The sequence below is a fragment of the Pimephales promelas genome, chromosome 13 (genome assembly GCF_988280905.1).
Source record: "Pimephales promelas chromosome 13, fPimPro1.hap1.1, whole genome shotgun sequence".
NCBI classification, from domain to species: Eukaryota; Metazoa; Chordata; class Actinopteri; order Cypriniformes; family Leuciscidae; genus Pimephales; species Pimephales promelas.
Genome location: NC_142781.1, coordinates 26624032 through 26644224, shown reverse-complemented (window position 1 = coordinate 26644224; position 20193 = coordinate 26624032). Strand labels below are relative to the sequence as shown.

At 35.2% G+C, this 20193-nt stretch overlaps 1 protein-coding gene across 3 annotated transcripts in view; it reads right to left on the bottom strand.

Annotated features, from left to right (window-relative positions):
- Positions 1 to 20193, bottom strand: part of cd2ap (CD2 associated protein) — a 46551-nt gene that overhangs the window by 6680 nt on the left and 19678 nt on the right. For 2 of the 3 annotated variants that reach the window (XM_039692563.2, XM_039692566.2), the window contains 11 exons: positions 18801 to 18921; positions 17522 to 17685; positions 14423 to 14516; positions 13849 to 13943; positions 12839 to 12937; positions 12570 to 12623; positions 7819 to 7855; positions 5310 to 5372; positions 2608 to 2761; positions 2261 to 2367; positions 552 to 664 (listed from right to left, as the gene is read on the bottom strand). In XM_039692563.2, the coding sequence (XP_039548497.2) occupies positions 552 to 664; positions 2261 to 2367; positions 2608 to 2761; positions 5310 to 5372; positions 7819 to 7855; positions 12570 to 12623; positions 12839 to 12937; positions 13849 to 13943; positions 14423 to 14516; positions 17522 to 17685; positions 18801 to 18921 (1101 nt within the window). The remainder of the gene's footprint in view (positions 1 to 551; positions 665 to 2260; positions 2368 to 2607; positions 2762 to 5309; positions 5373 to 7818; positions 7856 to 12569; positions 12624 to 12838; positions 12938 to 13848; positions 13944 to 14422; positions 14517 to 17521; positions 17686 to 18800; positions 18922 to 20193) is intronic. The other variant, XM_039692564.2, reaches the window with a different exon arrangement.

The window sequence follows — 20193 nt, the reverse complement described above, 5'->3', positions numbered from 1 at the left end:
ATCCCATCTGGGCTTTCAACGGAAAAGCTTTTTTTGATCCACACCGGCGTACTGCATGATCCCTTCTCTATGCCACCCTTCACATCACAAAAACTGTTTAAAAACAAATGTTAGTGCTTATGGTAGTTTAAAGAGATTTAGCAGATACTGGTTTGAGATTGTGGTTTACGTGACATCTGTGATTTCACCCATGGCATTTATTGAACTAAATAATAGAACATAATAATGGATGCTGTTATGGATGCTGATTGGTTGATATAAATAATTATTTTGTGTTTTTCTTCTAAAAATGTCATTTCATGAAATAATACAAATTACATCAATTTTAATTAAAATGTTATCTCCAAGTGTGTAAAGAAGGAGAAAACAAACCCTTCCCTACAAGTGGCAGCATGGTCCTTAATGTATGAGCTAAGTGAAAAAACAAACTTCTTAATGAAATATTATAATTAAAATGTTTTGTTTAAAAAAAAATAATATGCTTTATGTCATTTTCTATGACTTTTGCATTAGTATATTAATGAGAGACCAGAGCTCAAGCTTCTGCTCACCGATTGGCCTCTGTGAGCGGGCGGTCTTCTCCCAGGCATCTTTGGTCGCTGTGCAGTAGGGTGGGTTAACTTCTCCGAGGTAGAGGAGACATCATCAAAACTCATGAGATTAGCTATGGGAATAAGACACATAAAATATTTACTTCAAACATGAGAACAGCCGTCAGTCACAAAGGTCACAACACAATCCATCTAAGCTGAATTATAATTGAGAAGTTATATAGAGTTTGGAGCCAATTTAAAAGTCATATGAGGTAATAAAGTAAGTCTACACCCAGTCTAGATCAAAACCCAACGGAGCAGGAAATTACAATCATGACTAAGTGATGGATATATAAAGACTGTGTCATGTTCGAAAATTTTTCAATCGATCATCTTGGTTTAGCTGTCAGTTTGATATCTTGAAATCTGGCACTTAAAATTTACCTGACGGATATTATATGCCCACCATTACCTACTTAACAATTCAGCCATAACCTGACTTTCTGATTTTCTCTTTCTGAAGGTCTGCTGCATTGAAACGCTCATGAAGACGCGATTATACCAACTTTGGTGCTACTTTGGTCAAAGCTTTTATCCAAAAACAGTGAATCTGCTCAAACGTCATTTCGTTTTGATGTAACCATCTCTCTCATTGTTTCCTTCAGCTTCATCAGCTGGCTACTTTGAAGCAATTTTGACACATTTTCCAAGCAAAATATGGTGCCTTAGATAAGAAAGTCTTTAAATGTAGTGGCACGCTGGAGGACGTTTAACTTTGTTTTAATCACAGTATTACAAATTAATGCCAAAAACCTAATTTTATACAGACAGCTAGACTTAATTAAAATTTGTCATCAGAATAAGCTTGAGCCGAGAGATTAGTCGCACTAATCGGCCAATTAAACTCATTTTGCTTACTCTACAGTGATAATAATAGTTTCTCAAATGTTTAAAAGATTCCTAAATTACGTCATCAAAAAATTAAGCAATATTAGTGATAAGAAATATTCCTTTTACAGCAGACATCTTTTAACAGCCGAAAAGAATATCATCTCCAGCTCAGTTAATTATTTGTGATTTCACAAAGCATACCAAGATTCAAAACATGGTAAACCTTGAGAAATAACTTGCCAAAGACTTCTAAAAATCCCCAAATCAACAATGTTAAGATGACACCCAAAGTCTCTTCCTTTATCTGTGGCTTGTTGAGAATAATAGGGTTTGCGAACAATCAACAACTTGATACAATCTTGACTGAATATCTGGCTCTTTACATGTTCATCATCATATAAAGGGATCATCAAGCCTCTTCAGTAAATCTGGACTAAACCGCTTGAACATTTTATGAACATTCAGAGTCACAGGTCATTTTTAACAAGAACATTTTTTTAACTAACATCTTTGAAAAGGTGGCTGGTGCAATATTAAGCACAAGATGGGGTGACACATGGATAGAAGTAGGGCATGAAATCATGGAGATTACTGAGGATTTAGAACATGACAGCAGGACTCTTCCCATGCTCCTTTGAGGCTGAGAAACCTGCTCTTTTTGTGCAAGAGGAATAATTATGCTCCCAGAAAGTGATCCGCAGTGCTCATCCACAAACAGAGCTCGGATTCACCCACAACACCACAGCAAAAAACACACTGAGCTGAGAAAAAAAAAACCCACACTGAATGAGCCATGTTATGATCAATGAATATCAAATCAGAAAAGAACAACTTACCCACTTCTGAATTCTTCTCGCCGCTGTCCACAACGGTGGATTTTGGCTTGATTGGTACAGGTTCGGTCTCTGACTTTGTTCGTGTGAGGGGAACTTCTCCATTGTGCCTATGGGATGGATTTAAGAGGCATTACAGTCACAATCTAAATGCAAATCTATGTTGCCATATAGACCTTATGTGCAACAGATACAAGCGCGCAGATATCTTGAGAATCATTGAGAAGAAAAACCTCAATTTTAATATTTGATCTAATACAAATATTAATATACTTTTAACACCAGGGAATCTTCCGAAATAAAAAAAAAAATAAAAAAAAATGCATTATGATAAAGCTTGAGACACCAACACTTGCTTGGCGGCTGGTGATGGAGTGAGAGGCAAGTCAGGTCGTTTTGTGTGGATGGAAGGACGCAGCAGTCCCTTGCTTGGAGGCACAGGCTTTTTCGGGGGGACGGTGGGGCCAGCAGGTTTGGCTGGTTTCTCTGGCAAGGGCTTGACAACTTTAAAGACAAAAATATATATGTTTTGAGACAATAAATGTATACCTTATCATTGTTTTAATTTGGATTATCAATTCATCTGTCTCTTATAAGCTTCTGATAGCTAAGAGATTGAATTATCTAAATGCAGCACATTACTATAAGGTTAATTCAGCAATATTATTGGCCCCCTTCCCTCCAGGTTTTAGAATTTCATATAACTCTCAGCATATTAATTGTATGTCTATTGATTTTTGGCACATATTCGCAAAAATCAGTGAAAACCCATGAGAACAGAAGCCACTTCACTGTAGTGGTGTAATGTACGTAATGAACTGAACTTCTCCTAATGACATGATGAACTTTCATGAGCGTTCACACTGACATATGTCTCAAAAAGTAGGTCAGAGGCAATTTTGGCAGGATGTTTTCACCACATCGATCTGCTTTTATCCTCTCAAATCTATGCATTTTTTCATGTAATCACACTTTCCGATATTCACATTCACAGTCTGTTGTTCAATTTGTAACACTTGGTCTAAATAAGAGAGTCCAGCTTTCAAACACCACAGAGTTAATCAGATATTCGTTCCAGTAGAGTGACATTCATATGAAAGGAAAGTAATCGGCAGGAAGTCCTTGAGGTAAACACAACAGCAGATTGTCCAACATCCTGGTGCTCAAAGTGCATGACAGTTTTCCTACAAAGTCAACACTTATACAAAGAACTTCATTAAAGTAGTTCACTTTTGGGAGAAAAAAAAAACAAAAAAACTTTTGCTGATAGTTTACTCATCCAAGATGTCCATGACATTCTTTCTTCAGTTGAAAAGAAATGAAAGTGTTTGATGGATGAAAACATTCCAGCATTTTTCTCCATATAATGCACTTTCAGTGGGAACCAAACGGTTCAAGGTCTAAAAGACTCTTTCAGTACAAACTGTAAACTGTTCAAAGGGCTTTAAACGATTCCAGACGATGAATAAGGGTCTTATCAAGCTAAACGATTGCTCATTTAATAAATAAATAACAAAGTTTAAGTTTTATAAGCTCATGCTCGCCTTGCTCTTTTCTGTGACACACATTTATGACTCTCCTGTTCGAACTTGTTCATCAAAATGAACGAATCTTTTTCCAAGGCAATTGGTTCATTCAACGAACGAAATGAACAAATTGACTCGGAAAAAAGATTCGTTCATTTTGATGAAATTATCAGCAAAAGGTTTTTCAAAAGTGAACAACTCCTTTAACAGAATTCAGAGTACATACTCTAGATGACTTTGATGATGCCCATCCACTTTGAGCTATAGTAGCAACTTTGTAAATAGGGATGGTCTCGATACAGATTTCCTGCTTCAACTTTATTCCATTTCATTAGCTTTCCATTTAATTTCAATATCTGGGTATATTTCAGGTATAATGGCCATTTTGGTTATGATAGAGCTGCATGATTAAACGTTAAAAGATCCCAATCTCGATTCTAACAATCACACTATCTTATCCCTAAATTCAATTTAATTCACATTTATTTGTATAGAGATTTTCACAGTACATATCGTTTCGTTGTTTCAAAAACAGTTCTATGATCACCATAAAAAACAAATCAGTTAGCCAATATCATGTATTAATTTAGGCAGAAACAATGAGCTCATTAAAGCAATTGATACAACAATTTGGCAGTGGCGCATGTTGCAATGATTTGCCTGTCACTGTGCCAAAACATTCAAATCTGCGTTGTTGCCATCGCTAAGCCAAAGAGAGCAGTGAACTGTATAAAACAGCTTCACAAACAGGCTTTTTCAATCACACAGTATTGTTCTCTATTACACAAATTCAGATTATCATATAGAAGTACTGGCTAAAAGTATCTATAAACACTGATGTTTTCTTCGAGATCAAATCACCCTTTGAAAGTAACTCACATCAATTTCATCATAACAAAAGTAAGTGGCGACAACTGACTTTTTATTTTTGACTGCATTGTTTTATTTGTCACTAAATCATCCATTCAGGAGATTCATTAAAAAACGCTGTTTCATCATAACAATATAATTCTAAAAACTGATCAATAGAAAGTTAAAAAAAAAATCCTGAAATTTATTTTTATTTATTTTTTTGGTTGGGGGGTAATGCTGAATAAAAGTATATATATTTTTAAAATATTTTCTTTATACTGACCACAAACTTTTGAATGCTAATATTTAAAATAATAATCCAAATAATTAAACTATTCAAAAGAAATAAATGATCAAAATCAACAAAGACGTCTCCATTGTAAGTGTCATGATGTTGGGTTCGCTTATGCTTTAGCAATCTTGTTCGCCTGCAGTGAAGATTAGGTATGAAAGTGAAATGTCTGAAGGCATGAAAGCAAGAATGATCATCTCCTCAGGTTACACAGACTCTTAATAGGCTCTCAGCAAATAAATAAATGAATAAAAAGAAAAAGAACAAATCAGGGCCTTGGTGATTTTTGGGTATGTTAAAACAGGAATAAAACGTAAAGCAGTCAGCAAGGTCAATTTTAATTTGTGGTATAACAGAAACTGGGCAGAGAACCCTCTCTTACCTTTATCTTCAGGCCGTGTCTGCGGTTGCTTCTTGTCCACACTTGAGGCCTCAGGTTTCAGGACTGAGAAACGAAGCATATTGTCTGAGTTAACAATATGTTTTTAGGTACTACACTGCAGATACAGAGGCTCTAGATACGGCAGATAAAAGAACAAAACGACTTCTGAGACAGACTCTTGAACAGAATAGAAACATACAGTCTATGACTTGCATTTCCTGTGTGGGTTGGAAAGACAGACCAAATCTTTGCAACCCTCTGCAAGCTTTCTAAAAAGCAATTGGGATGATGTGGTCTCCTTTGATGCACATCCGCTTTCATTGTTTGCATGTTTGGCAGACAAGAGCTGTGAAGGACTGAATTACAGCTGCCTTATCAGACTTCACATCTGCATCTCCAGATCATTTGATTTTGACAATAACACGCATTTCACAAATTACTCCGTTTGCAGTGTGTATGCGGTGCGTAGCACGCAATATAGTGGTTTCATATATGCTGTGTTTGCAATGCGTAACTGATCCGCGGCTGTCCCAAAAACACATAGACCTACTCACTATTTTTATTTTAAATCCAGAAGTTATGCAGCAACTTTTATTAAAAAAGCGATTCTCTTTGTATACATACAAACTTGAATGGACGTATGCGCTTTTGAAGGAGTAGTTCACTTTTAAAAAAACCTTTTGCTGATAATTTACTCCCCCCCATGTCATCCAAGATGTCCATGTCATTCTTTCTTCAGTCGAAATTAAATTAAGGTTTTTGATGAAACTATTCCAGGATTTTTCTCCATAAAATGGACTTCATTGGGAACCAAACAGTTCAAGGTCCAAAAGACAGTTTCAGTGCAAACTGCAAACTGTTCAAAGGGCTTTAAACGATTGCAGACGATGAATAAGGGTCTTATCAAGCAAAACGATCAGTTAAACATAAACATATTTAGATATATCGAAATCGTCTTCCATTGTGATTTCCCGTATATCTAAATATGTTTAGTGAAAGGTAAAACTTTCGAAATCTCCATGTAAACAATGCGTGACGTAGATGCGCGAGAGATCACTTCCGGCGTAACGTTGGACACGGTTCAGTTGAACATCTGATTCAGACCAGTTCGACATAGCTGTTAACAAGAGGTAAAAACGATATAAATACTGTTCGTTTTCTCACACAAACCGCTCGTTTCGTGTCTTAGGCCATCAATGTGTATTTACATTCACGAGTCATTAAATCATGTTTAATTTGGACTTCTCTGTGCATGCTCTTTGATGTGGACCCATATACCTGCATTATAGACTGACAAACAACACCGGTTTGACCGAAAAATGTCAAAATTGAAAATACTGTGGAAACAAAGACACCCACATCTTGGATGCCCTTGAGGGAAACTAAAACATATCAAAAATTAATTTCAAAGTGAACTATCCCTTTAAGCTAAAAATAATGATTTTCAAAAATGCATCCGTGAGTGTGTGGGCACGCATGGTCTCTGTGTTCAATGTCATTATTAAATATGCTGAATTATCTTGCATCACCTCTAATCTTCTCATCATACACCAGAATACTTCTCTGAAAACCACAGAGGAAGCAGCTCAAATCAATATGCCATCTTCCACCAGTTTTTTTCCACTCTGACTGATGTAGACATATTGGCATGTTCCCCCTCAAGTACCATTGTCAAGGCGCATCAAATCATGTCAGCTGCCTGCAGCTAATAACTGAATATCAACTAGCATCTTTTGAATCTCAAAAGGTCAATGACAGGCAAAAAACAAGCGAAAGACATTTGATGACAATGAGCTTTAAACTTATCAGAGCGATTTTGTGGCTCTTATCACATATAATTGCGAGTCATTGAGCATTATCTCAGCAACCAGAATACATCTGATGACACTTTAAAGGGATACTCCAATTTCTTTGGAAATAGGCTCATTTTACTACTCCCCCAGAGTTAAACTGTTGAGTTGTACCGTTTTTGAATCTATTTAGTCGATCTCCGGTTCTGGCGGTGCCTATTTTAGCATAGCTTAGCATACATCATTGAAGTGGACAAGACCATTAGCATTTCTCAAAAACAAAAAAAAGGACCAGTTTAGATATTTTTCCTATTTAAAACTTACAGTAGGTGTAATGATATGACACAGCGCCTGAAAATAGTTCCCAGCTCGGTATTAGCCTATTTTCAGGTGCCATGTCATTACGCTGGCTGCACTCATGGTACGGCAGTAAGTTTCTTGATTATTACGCAGGAATGAGAGTATAGTTCCTAGTCATATCAGCTTAGAAAATCGCAACTTTACATTTTCTGTCGGTGTTAGTGCGCGACGTAACTACAGAAGAGTCAAGTTTTAAATAGGAAAAATATCGACTCTTTGGTCATTTTTTTTGAGAAATGCTAAAGGTCTAGTCCACTTCAATGATGTATGCTAAGCTATGCTAAAATTGGCACGGCCAGAACCGGAGATCGACTAAATAGATTCAAAAATGGCATGGTATGTTAAAAAATGTACCATACCTGTGGTTTTGGATGGTGGTGGGGGCTTCTTTGGCTTCTGTGGAGAAACAACAAAATATAAGAATGCATTAAAAATCAGGGATTTAAAATCGAATTTAAACCTTTTAGGCCTGTGAAAAAGGAAAATGTGACAGCAAATGAGAACTGACAGACTGTCACATGATTTGGGTTCCATTAAAGCACAACATGCTCTTTGGATCATTCTTTCTTAAATTATACTGGAAAACATGGTTTTACCCAAACATACTTGAGTGCTGCGGTCATTAAAGTCAGCATGAAATGAAAATTCACCCTCTGCTTTTTTCTTAATGGATGTAATAGAACTTGTGACTGCATCTTCTACCAGTTATTACCCACTCACACACCAACGCAGAAATATTTCCATGTTCCCTTTAAGCACCATTGTCAAGGTCAAAATCATGTCAGCTGCCTGCAGCTAATAATCGGACATCAACAAGGAGAACTCAATTCCGTATCAGTATCAGCACAGAAAACTGAGTGCGAGAGCCGAATTGAGTTTTTTTCAAATTGAGTCTACTTGCGCTTAAAGGGTTTAAAACTACATTAAAGCGAGCATAGGAATCGATAGGCATAATCGAAGTTTTATAACAAATATCTGATTCCTGACCTCAAGTATCCGATTCTGATTCCCAACCCTAGTCTCTTCACAGGTCAGGCTAACATAACCCCTAGCGGCATAACTCGGCATAACATAACTAAACAGGATCTTAAACCTAAAATCAGCAGGAACTGAAACATGAAATAGCTGAGGCTGGAAATCCCCCAGCCTCCTCTTCGATGGAGGATTTGATGACTCGTCAGTATCAATGAATCGTGTGCACTGATTATCAGAATAAATCGCCTCACTTAACATGCATCACAGGATCAGTGAAAGTTCTAACAACAACATTCGCAACTGACGTACCAGTACATCTGTATAATTTATGAGAAGGTCAGCATGAATATTCATAACCTCTGTCATGTACATGATTCTGGTGTTCATTCACTAATGCATGAATGTAGATTAAGAGGATTATACAAATGCTCTGCCACACTTGAATTGATGAATTGTTCACAATAAGACCTGGAACATGTAATAACTAAGTAGTCAATTTCGATTTCATTTTGACATTGTCAAAATTCTGGTTCATAAGTTCAGAATTCTGGTTCATAAGTTCACGTAGCCTGGGTAACATACAGATGACAGATTTTTTTTTTTTTAGATTAATTATAGATTTTTTTTGTGCGTGTTATTTTTTACGTTGCGGTTAAGGGCTTCTGTAGTTTTGCATCCAGGGTAAAAAAATAAAAATAAAAAATACGTATCATTTTTCTCATAACATACATTTCACATCACCTCATTTTTACAGCGCTGTTTGATCCGCTACTAACAGAGAAATGTGAATGTTTCTCACTAGATCTCGCAGTGTTTGTTCAAATAGTTTCTTTACTGGATTTGGCTGTGTAGTAACAGTGCTGCTTGATTAAGATCGGCTCGCGCAGCATTGGTCCAAATTGATAAACAGTCACAATAGCAAGTAGCTCAGTTTCGTTCTGCTTACATTACATTTGCCATTTGATGTTGGGCAATGTTGTGGTCAAGCCAACGTCTCTTATATTATGAGAGCGCTTGCCACATGCAACACACCTACATTTGAAATAACGAAATTTTGGTCGGCAGGAAAAACGGTCCAACGTACCTGGTCCATGAATACGTGTATCGTTACACCCCTAGCTACAACTAGGGTGGGTCAAAGAAGACCATAGGCTGGCATTATGCAAATTTGTTACATTGTTACAAAGGTATGTAACAGGAAGTTAGACTCGAACTGTTGACGACTTGTTTCGGTAGTTCAGAATACATTCTTTCTTTTAGGAGACAATATATTTTTATTTGACCAGTACTTTGATCACTAAAACATTAGTCCTTTTACATTCACAAACAGCTATATTATTACAGACTGCATAAAAGGTATAATGTTCGAAAAAATGGGGGAACTTTAAGAGTTACACTAAAAAATGAGACGTCTCACTGCTCAAATTAGGGGGGAAACTAAAGAAAAAGGTTGAGCAAATAAAACAGATACCTCTGTAAATCAGATGCAGCTTAAATCTGTATTTACCACAGTAATTGCAAGAAGTAAGACCAAAAGTAAAGATGAGAAAGTGAAGTGAGACAGAAATACATTTGGTTAAATTACCGTAACAGGCAACCTCAACAGCACACAATTGAGAAGAAATTAGACTTAGACCATCTCTAACCAACCCTATCTATGAAGAAATATGTTTGGATCCAAAGAAAAGCAAAACAATTTCCTCTCCCTCAACATCAGAGACATCAAGGGAAATCAAGGGCTGGAGGGGTTAATGTTCAGTCGCTCACAGCAAACAGAGCAAAGCAGTCAAATCTGGCAGATTGGAACTCTTTGTTCAAATGTAAAATTACAACAAACAAAAAAAATGTGTATTGAAATGTTTTACCATTTCATAAAAATAACACACACACACACACACACACACACACAAAAAATCAATTTCCAGTTCAATGCAGAGTCTGATGCGTGTACACCAGTCAATTTATGTAATAAACCAAGTTCTATCATGAAACTCTAGATGGCTAAGGCTGATTGGTCAATAACGCAACCTGCAGACAATTAGATTGCCAATGAGCTTGCTGCTCAACATTGAAATAGTTGGTTAGTGTTTGCTGTTTGCTCAAGGCTCCTTTGAAAACTTCCTCCTTCCCCAGCTCCACCTGTATAGATCTGCGAGTAACGTCATAGATGCTAGTCTCTGTACTTGCTAGGGCTGTGCGATTAGTCATATTTCAATTTCAATACCACTGTAAGTTCATCTTCCTGAAAGTGAAAAACCAAAAGTACTGTTTCTTTAATTTGTATTTTTCTTCCGCTCAATTTTAGTCGGTTTTGTATGCAATTACTTGTCTTCTGTGACTGTTTTGAATTCTTTTACTTGCATTAATTAACCTAGTATTAGTTTTTGCTGAAGTATCGATATCTGTGAATTTGAAATTTCACTCACGTTTTAAAATGACATGTATCATGAAATAAGACTTTCGTCGTTCATCTTTAAAATATTTTCGGATAATATATAAATGCATTAATAACAAATGATAAAATAACAATAGATTAAAATGCCCAATATTGTGGTATGACATCTTGCGTACTGTGTTTATTTGAATACTCTATAATAAATGTCAACAATATACAAAAACTGCCTTTGTATTAATGCACTTTGTCCCCTTATTTCCAGATACAGAGATCACGTCTTATCATCTGACAGGATGCTTATAGGAGGATAAAGGATTGATCATGGGCTGCCAAGAGTCCCTTGGAGGAATGAACACTTTCACATCTCCATGAACTTCTTGCTGAGCTCAACAAGCCATCACATGAGCTTCAGCTCATCACATTATCACTGCCATAGCACAAAGACAATCATTCAGGCAAATCAGGTTGAAAATGAAAATGTTTAGAAAAGAAAGAAAAACACTTATGCCGAGAGCATATAAAGCCATGACCCCAGTTGGTGGAGGGAAGTGAGGATTCACAGAATTTCTCCGGAAAATGGATTTGGCAGAGCATAACTTTTGCACGCACAAAACTCTGTTTGTTCTCTAGTGATGGTAGCTGGTGCTATGAACACATAATGTGCTCTTCACAATAAAAAAGGGGGCCTTTTGTTCCACAATTTGCCAAAAAGTGGTTAAACATGCACCCTTGGGGTAAAGACCTCAGAAGCTAGAATGAAGCTGTGTTTGTGAAACACATGGTGAAGATAAGTGGCTCCAATTGATTTAAATGCTTCTTTCAAGCTTAAATCCCCAACAGTGAATCACAAAAAGGCACGTGTTATTTGATATTGTCGGATATTGTCTGGACTGCTGTTTATTTTGGTTTTTAAAGTCTTTGATCAAAAGGTTTAGAACAGGGGATTCATTAAGAAACAGAGATAGGAAATTTAGAAAAAAAAAATATCTCAATATTTGATGACACTCAATATACACTACCAGTCAGAAGTAAAGGGAATTTACTTAGGGAATTCACCCCAAAATGTTTATTTACTCACCCTCAAGTTGTTCCAAACCTGTATGAGTTTCGTTCTCGGTTGAACACAAAAGTAGATATTTTAATGAATGCTGGTATCCAGACAGTTGATGGCACCAATTGACTTCAATAATAGAACAAATAATTTATAAAGTAATAAATTATAGGGGCGGTCAACTGTGTGGTTACCAACATTATTTAAAATATCTTCTTTTTTTGTGTTCAAAAGCAGAAAGAAGAAGCTCAAACAGGTTTGAAACAACATAAATGGTTTTTGTGTGAACTATCCCTTTAAGACACAATTGATGGGATTCATACTTTTCATGATCTTAAAAATCTTGAGATCAATGGTAAAAATGCTTCGATTTAGATTTGTATAAGATTGTGCCTATATATAAATGTCTTAACAATAAAGTAACTTTATGGTGGCAACTTTGGAAAAAGTAAATAATCAGTCACTAAATAATCTGTTATAGTTTTTTAATGATATTATTACAGTAAACACAAAGGATGAGAAGGTGTCCAACTTTTGAAAGGAACTGTATTTTGAAATGTATGAATTTATCTATTTATCACGTATATAATTGATACGTGAAAGGACTGCAAAACGGACATATTTTTCCATTTAAAAAATAAGTGTGTACTCCACTAAGCAATTTTCTGACAAAATAATGCATTGCTTACCTCCTCTGCTTCCTGTTTAGGAGATACTTTAAAGGAGCCTTTGGATGTTAGTTTCTGTATAAACAAAGAAAGCAATAACTTTTGATTAGAGATTATTTTAAAAGAATATTTTACTTGTCATAACTGTAAACTGGTAGTTTTGATGTAATAACTTTCCTTTCTGCAATCTTTAAATTGCACGTCTGCATTGGGTTGTTCAATTTCCTTTCCAGATAATGAAGACTCCTAAGGTAGACAATAAATAACAGCATTAATGAGTGTCAATTTACCTCTTTGTCTGTCTCAGGAAGCAGAGCAACAAAGTTGTCTGGAAAAACCCCTTCTCTGCCATTGATCTCTCCTCTCCACCAGCCCGGCTCTCCTGTGTCCTAAAACATTAATACCATCAACCACCCTGAACATAAATGGATTATTACATGAAATACAACGCAACAGTTTCTGAATATGTCTTAAAAGCTTAGACACACATCATTATGAATGGAAAATGATGTATATATATCCCATGCCACTAGATGGTGGTCATGTATAAAACATTTCCCAGCTTTGATCTGCTTCCTGCTCAAGGCTTTTGACAAACAATTGGTGAATGTGTAAAACGGGTCTCCATGTGTCTTAACTTAAATAAAGCAAACATCCTCAGGTTTCTAACAGAACAGAAGTCATTAATATGATATACAACACCTACATTCTCATATAAACTTTCAAAGTGTCAGCAGATAGCATCAAACACACACTGGGGAATACACTACAAAACGCTTAGTCTCTGATCACTGTAGAATGATTTCACATCAGAAACCCCATCTGAGAGCTCTGTAATAGCAAAAATATGCATTATAGGTCATACAGACTCTTTTCATCTTTGTGTGAGCTTTTCTTTTAAATTAACAAGAGTGATTTCCATTCAAACAATATCGATATTCTTCATAATTGCAGAGTATAATATGGAATTCTAACATGTTGAATACATTTCTCTGGCATAGTTTGCACAAATCTAACCTAACTCAGTCACCAGACTAAAATACAGTAACTGGTCTAATTGAAGCGATCAGAATTAACTGGTTTGAAGTACGTCTTTGCAAAAGGTGGAGCCGAATATATAATGCCCAAACTGGTTTACACTGCTCCATGATAGCTTAACACTAAAAGTAAAAGTGTTTATTCCCTTTTCATTTACCCATGTTCCTATTGTTGATGCTTTGCATTAAATGCTCCTTGATTGTGTGTTATTTATTTAGAGATCCCTGTGGTCGAGGAGACATTTTATCTTTCTGTTACATACCTTACTCAATACGTGGATAATGTCACCCTCCTTTAAATCCAACTCATCTTGGTTAGTTGCTTCATAGGAGAAAGTGGCCTTGCAGTATTCTTTTACTACAGAAAGAAGAAAAAAAAAAAGAATATACCCATGACATGAGTTACAATGATTTATCTTATGTACCTACAGCAGGTCCTTTAATAAAAACTGGGGTTGTAAAAAGCTGTGGAGTGTGCCACATAGCCATCATCATCATTTAATGATTAAAGTAATGGCAGAGCATAAAGAAACTTCACCCAAAGGGATATACAATAGCTGGTGAAAGCTATCTGTCAGCATTCCTATTTTCCCTAGAGATGGTGTTTGCATAAGAAAATGCACTTTGCAACTCATTATATATTCGTAAAAAACAGGCACTTTCAAGAACAGATAGGTATGACAATCTATAATTTGCGCTTCTGATTCCCAAGAGGAGGATAACTAATCAATCACTGCAGTCGGATTGAGGCCTTCATGTCTGGTCCATTTCCATAAATCTCCTATCATTATTTTGATTATCATATACAGGTTTATGTCAACCTCCCCATGAACTCACCTTTTCCTTTGTTCTCTGCCTCTTTTTCTCCTTTAGGGGGTTCAGGAGAGCTCAAAGGGGTAGGTTTTGTGGCAGATGGTAATGATGGAATTGGCTAAAATGAAGCAGAACCACATATGGATTTACTGACACGGCACGGCAGCCACACAAACACATGCAGTTGCACACTGGAAGGTACAGACTGAGACAGATCAGCCATGCCTGGATGATGAAAGAAATACTGGGTAAACAACAACCACTGTTGCCTGTTACATATGAACTGAGTAAATGGGAAAGCATGCTCAAATTTTGTAGTGCACCTGCACAAGGACACAAAACCCCAAATTTTATTTATTTTTATTTTTTTAAGAAACCTAAAGGGTATTTAGTAAATCCTCTGACCCTTACATCATCACATGATGGTGTGTTATAAAGGACCTCTGAGCTCTTGATAATAGTCGTAGCAAAAGATCGAACTAATGTAAATGACATAATGGGATGCAAAATGTGATAAGAAGGGAAAGAGGAAGTATTGGTTAAATGTATTAATGCTCTAAACAGACCTTAATGACTTAAAAAAAAAACATGGAAGGTCATTTGTGGCGCATTTAACAACTTAAATATGATGTACACTACCGTTCAAAAGTTTGTTCAATACGATTAAAAAAAAAAATTAAATACTTGTAGTTAGCAATGATGTAATAAATTGATCAAAAGTGACAAAAATATTTTATAACATTATAAATGGCCAAAATATTTCAAATAAATGCTGTTCCTTTGAACTTTCAATTCAAAGAATCCAGAAAAAAAGTATCACTATTTAAAATATTATGCATATATTATGCATTACAACTGTTTCTTGAGCATCATATCAGAATGATTTCTAATAGATCATGTGACACTGAAGACACTAAAGGAGTAATGATACATAAAATATAAATTCTATTTGAAAATATATTAAAACAGAAAACAGCCATTTTACATTGCAACATTTCACCATATTGCAGTATTATCGTGTTTTTTTAATCAAATAAATGTAGCATGGGTGAGCATAAAAGATTTCTTTCAAAAACATTTTATCTTTTGAATGCAAGTACTCCTAAGTGAAACAGAAAATTCAGTGAGAAATGTCACTAATCATTATTTATATTAGGGGTTTCAAAACGTTTTAATGCAAAAGACCCTTAACTATAAAGGCAGCTATACATATTCATTTATATAAATCTACTTATAATGTGTACAGAAAAATAAAAAGCATGATATTATGAAGAAAATATTGTAAATATTATATTATTGTAAATACAATTTTTTTTTTTTAAAGCATGATGCTGGTCAATCTTTTCTGCCATGTGTGGATGAGTGCGAGCAGGAAATATTTGTAAAATTTCTCCTTTTGTGGTCCCAAAAAAGAAAGAAGGACATATGGCATTAGAACACCACCAAGGTGAGTAAATTATGACATTTTCATTTTAGGGTTAACTAATCCCTAACAAAATGCACTTTTTACTTCTAGAAACAAAAACAAAAAAAGTCTATTGCATTTCACTATTTGCGGATGTAACAAAGGGCAAGACAGGGATATTCTGCTCTCAGTTTGAGCTGTGCAGAGGACAAATGATAATAAGAGAACTGGTGCATGCCAGAATGCTTCAAAAATCAGCCACCCTAAATAATGCAGACCAAAAATAGAGGCATATTGCCTAAAAAGGAAGGTCTCCCCATGAGACTGTCTGCCTATATGTAATGTCTTGAGCAATCACTGGAAAAACTTGTAAAGCAGTTAGATATGTAATTACCCTTCAACGCTCCATTGCTTATGGCTTTGGGAATGGGCAGAACACATTTTCATACATGCCAAGATAATGATATAATTTTAAATTGCACTATTTTGTGGAAATTAAGCAGCAGTAAATCAATTTAGCATTAATTTGTATACTACATCTAAATTTATGTAACAAACACAATAAATAAATGTAACCATTTAAAAAAAATATGATGTTTTGTTATGGCTTTTGTAGAAAAGGCTCTGCCATCCTGCTGTCCTACAACCTGTGATGTGATGTCACAGGGTTAGTTTTAGTGCCTGAGATAAACGGATACAACGGTAGAAAGACAGACAATGAAAGAGTGAAAGGTAGAAACCGGAAAGCCACAGGGCATCAGAAGAAAAAACGGAGGCCATGATCATTTTCCTCCCGGATATAACAAAATTGGGTTTTACTTTATTTTGATGGTTCCTTTCACACATTCTGTTGACTATAAGTAACATTGTACCAACATGTCTACTAACTCTCATTGAGTGTTAGTAAAGTAGACTGGTAGGGTTAGAATAAGTTGACGTACTTGCAAAGTTATATATAGTCAGTAGTATGTCTGTTGGAGGAGCATCACAATAAAGAGTCAGCAGATATTAAGCATATACAGTCTACTAATACTCTAAACTAATGAGAGTTAGTTGACATGTAGTTGCAAAGTTACCATCAAAATAAAGTGTTACTAAAAAATACCAAAGAACAAGTGCGGCTGAAACGGAGAACAGTACACATCCTTCCAGATACACATTCAGACACAAAGTCCCACCTCCTGAAGATTTATACTTGGATCAGAATATGTTGACAAAATGACTGTCAGAAATTAAAATGAACCACAACCATTATAAACACCCATCTGTCATTCCACAAAATACATAAATCAAAGCTTGAGAAAACCGCAAAATAAATGTTTCTTATCATGACATGTTTAACAATCAGGACTCCATACGTTGAACAATCCAAAACTAGTAACAAGCAGAAAAATAAAAGAATTGAGACTATAATAATCTTCATTAATCCAACAGGGCCAACCCTGTGATGACACTGGCTAGGTACGCAACAAAAGCTAGAACATAACATTTGTTTTGTTTTTTCTTTTTTTAAATGGTTACATTTATCGTCTTTGTTGTATAATTTTTGATTAGAGTGGAAATCCATTTACTAAATAAATGTTAACTTGACTGTTCTACTTTATCCATTTTGATTGTGAAAATCACAATACTAAAAGTTTGCTTTGCTGCAATTATTGGGATCGGAACATTATTATATTATGAAGGAAATACTTTGTCAGGCGCAGAACAACACTTACTTTTTCTTTCTTCTCCTCGTTTACTGGTCTTTGGGAGACTCTCAGTTTTACAGAGCCCTCTTTGAATATGTCGCCAAAGCCAATGCCCATAATCTTCTTGGGTTGGGCCATGACGCCGTTGCCTGGGTGAGGGGAAGTGGGGCTAGACAGTCCTTCCGTGTCATCTGTGAACACACATATCTGTATGAGTACTGCCACAACGCGCATTACAAGGTTCTGATGTCACTTGTGAAGTAAACATTGATAAAATAACTGATATCATTTAAAGGATGAGTTCACAAAAAAATTTAACTGATTTTTTCAAGACTGTGAAACTAACCGGAATCATTTGTTCAGACGGACTATTCGCTCAGTCGCTCATATAAAGCTTTTGTATTAAATCAGAAAACTTGGAATACAATACACATGTCATATGGGCTTTTATTATGATGCTTAAGGATACTTTAAGTTTGAATCCCTCAATGTCCATTCACTGTATTTGAGGGGTAAAGAAAAATTGGAATTTCTCTTTTTGGGTTGCAAAGAAGAAAGAGAATTACACGGATTTGTATCAACAAGATTAAGTAAATGATGACATTTTTACTGTCACTCTTATTTTTGGGCGAGTTGCCCAAAGGTGCACAAAGTACAGTAAAACTGTTTTTTTCTTCATATGGGTCATGTTGAGATCACAGGACCAGTCGAATAGTACCCAGTTTCTATTTTTTATCTCCCTATGATCCATTTAAGAATAAACTACACAACCAGTAAGAGGGACTTTTCACTAAACAGCTAAATTTGGTTGAATATTATAGTAATGTAAAACAACATTATTGATTTTAATATATTTTTAAAATGTAATTTATTCCTGTGCTCCAAAGCTGAATTTTCCAGTCTTCAATGTCACATCAGAAATCATTCTAATATGCTGATTTGGTGCTCAAGAAAAATTAAAGCATTTCTTATTATTATCAATATTGTGGAAACCGTGATATATTTATTGCATCCTTGCTAAATAAAAGTATTACTTTCTAAAAAAAAAAAAAAAAAAAAATTATAACTCCACTAACTCCATTGAACAATCTAACATTCAGACGGCTTCAGTTGGCCTACTGCCTCAAAAATAAATAAATAACTGAAGAACAAAAAGTTATGCTGACTGTAGATGCCTGGTCTAGGTCTAAATGCCTTAAAACACTACACATGCACACACACACACACAACAAAGGATTCTATTGAGTGTTTTCTTGTAAGGACATGTCCTCCCAGAGAATGCGTCACAGAATTAGCTGAGCGGTACCTGGCTCCTCTGTAACATCGCTGGTCTCGGTGTCTTCAATTGAGTCAATTTCTTTGACAAAATTGGAAGGAAAAAGTCCAGACTTCCCATTCATGCTTCCGCTCCACCAGCCTTCCTCAACCTAAAAATCACTGACAGTCAGCACTAATACAGGAACAGTCAAACACTTATTTTCAACAGTGAGTTTCAACTGGTTTCACTTTAGGACCCAGATTGAACATCAAGTGACAAACCAACACAGCAGCAAAATTGTTTAAAGCACAATTAGTCCAATTGCTCAATTGAAATTCATTATTATAACCCTGCAAAGTCCCAAAAATGTTTAAAATGATTACAAAGTCTCTTGAACTGGTTTCATACTCAGCAGCCAATAGTTCACCACAAAAAAAAAAACAACAATCCTTGGTGCAAATGGGCCCACATTAAATGTAATTGGGCTTAAAGTACATTGTAAAAAAAATAAAAAATACGAATGTCATAAGTAATATTACTTCTGAGGCATAATTATTAAAATGCAAAATATTACAGTAATATTTATTAATTTGTTTAATATTTCTATTTAGCAACAACAATAATAACCAAACTAATAATTATTAGTCATTTTAATATAAAGCACAAAGTGTGCAATTGTGCAGTCCTACAAGCACAACAAATCATATACACTGTATACATATAATATACACACACACATATATACACACACACACACACACACACATATATTTATATATATATATATCCCTCATCAAGCCTGCTTTTTTTGATACAAGGGAAAAACAGTCATACTGTGAAATATAATTTATTTCTGTAATGCAATGCTGAATTTTCAGTGTCAAATGATCCTTCAGAAATCAATCTAATATGCTGATTTGATACTTAGCTATTATCAATGTTGGAAACTGTTGTGCTGCTTAATATTTTTTTGAAGGTGTGATACTTTTTCAGGATTAATTGATGAATTATTTCAAAAAAAGAAAGAAATTTGTTTTATTGACCCCAAGCTTTGGAACAGCAGTCAATATTGTTGCAAAAGATTTCTATTTTAAATAAATGCTTTAAATACATTTTTTCACTTTTTATTCATCAAAGAATCCTGAAAAAAGCATAAAAAGTTATTAAAAAAAATGTACGCAGCACAACTGTTTCCAACACTAATAATAAATCAGCATATTAGAATTACTTCTAAAGGATCATGTTACACTGAAGACTGGAGTAATGTATATTATTATTATTATTGTATATTATATTTTTTCATTAGTAAAAAAATAGTAAATTGCAATTTTAACCAGAAAAATCACAATTAGATTTTTTCAAATCGTGCAGCCCTAAAGTGAATTGTTTACCCTTAATTTACTAACCATGCACAATAATATGGTTGCATGCGTTGCTTTGT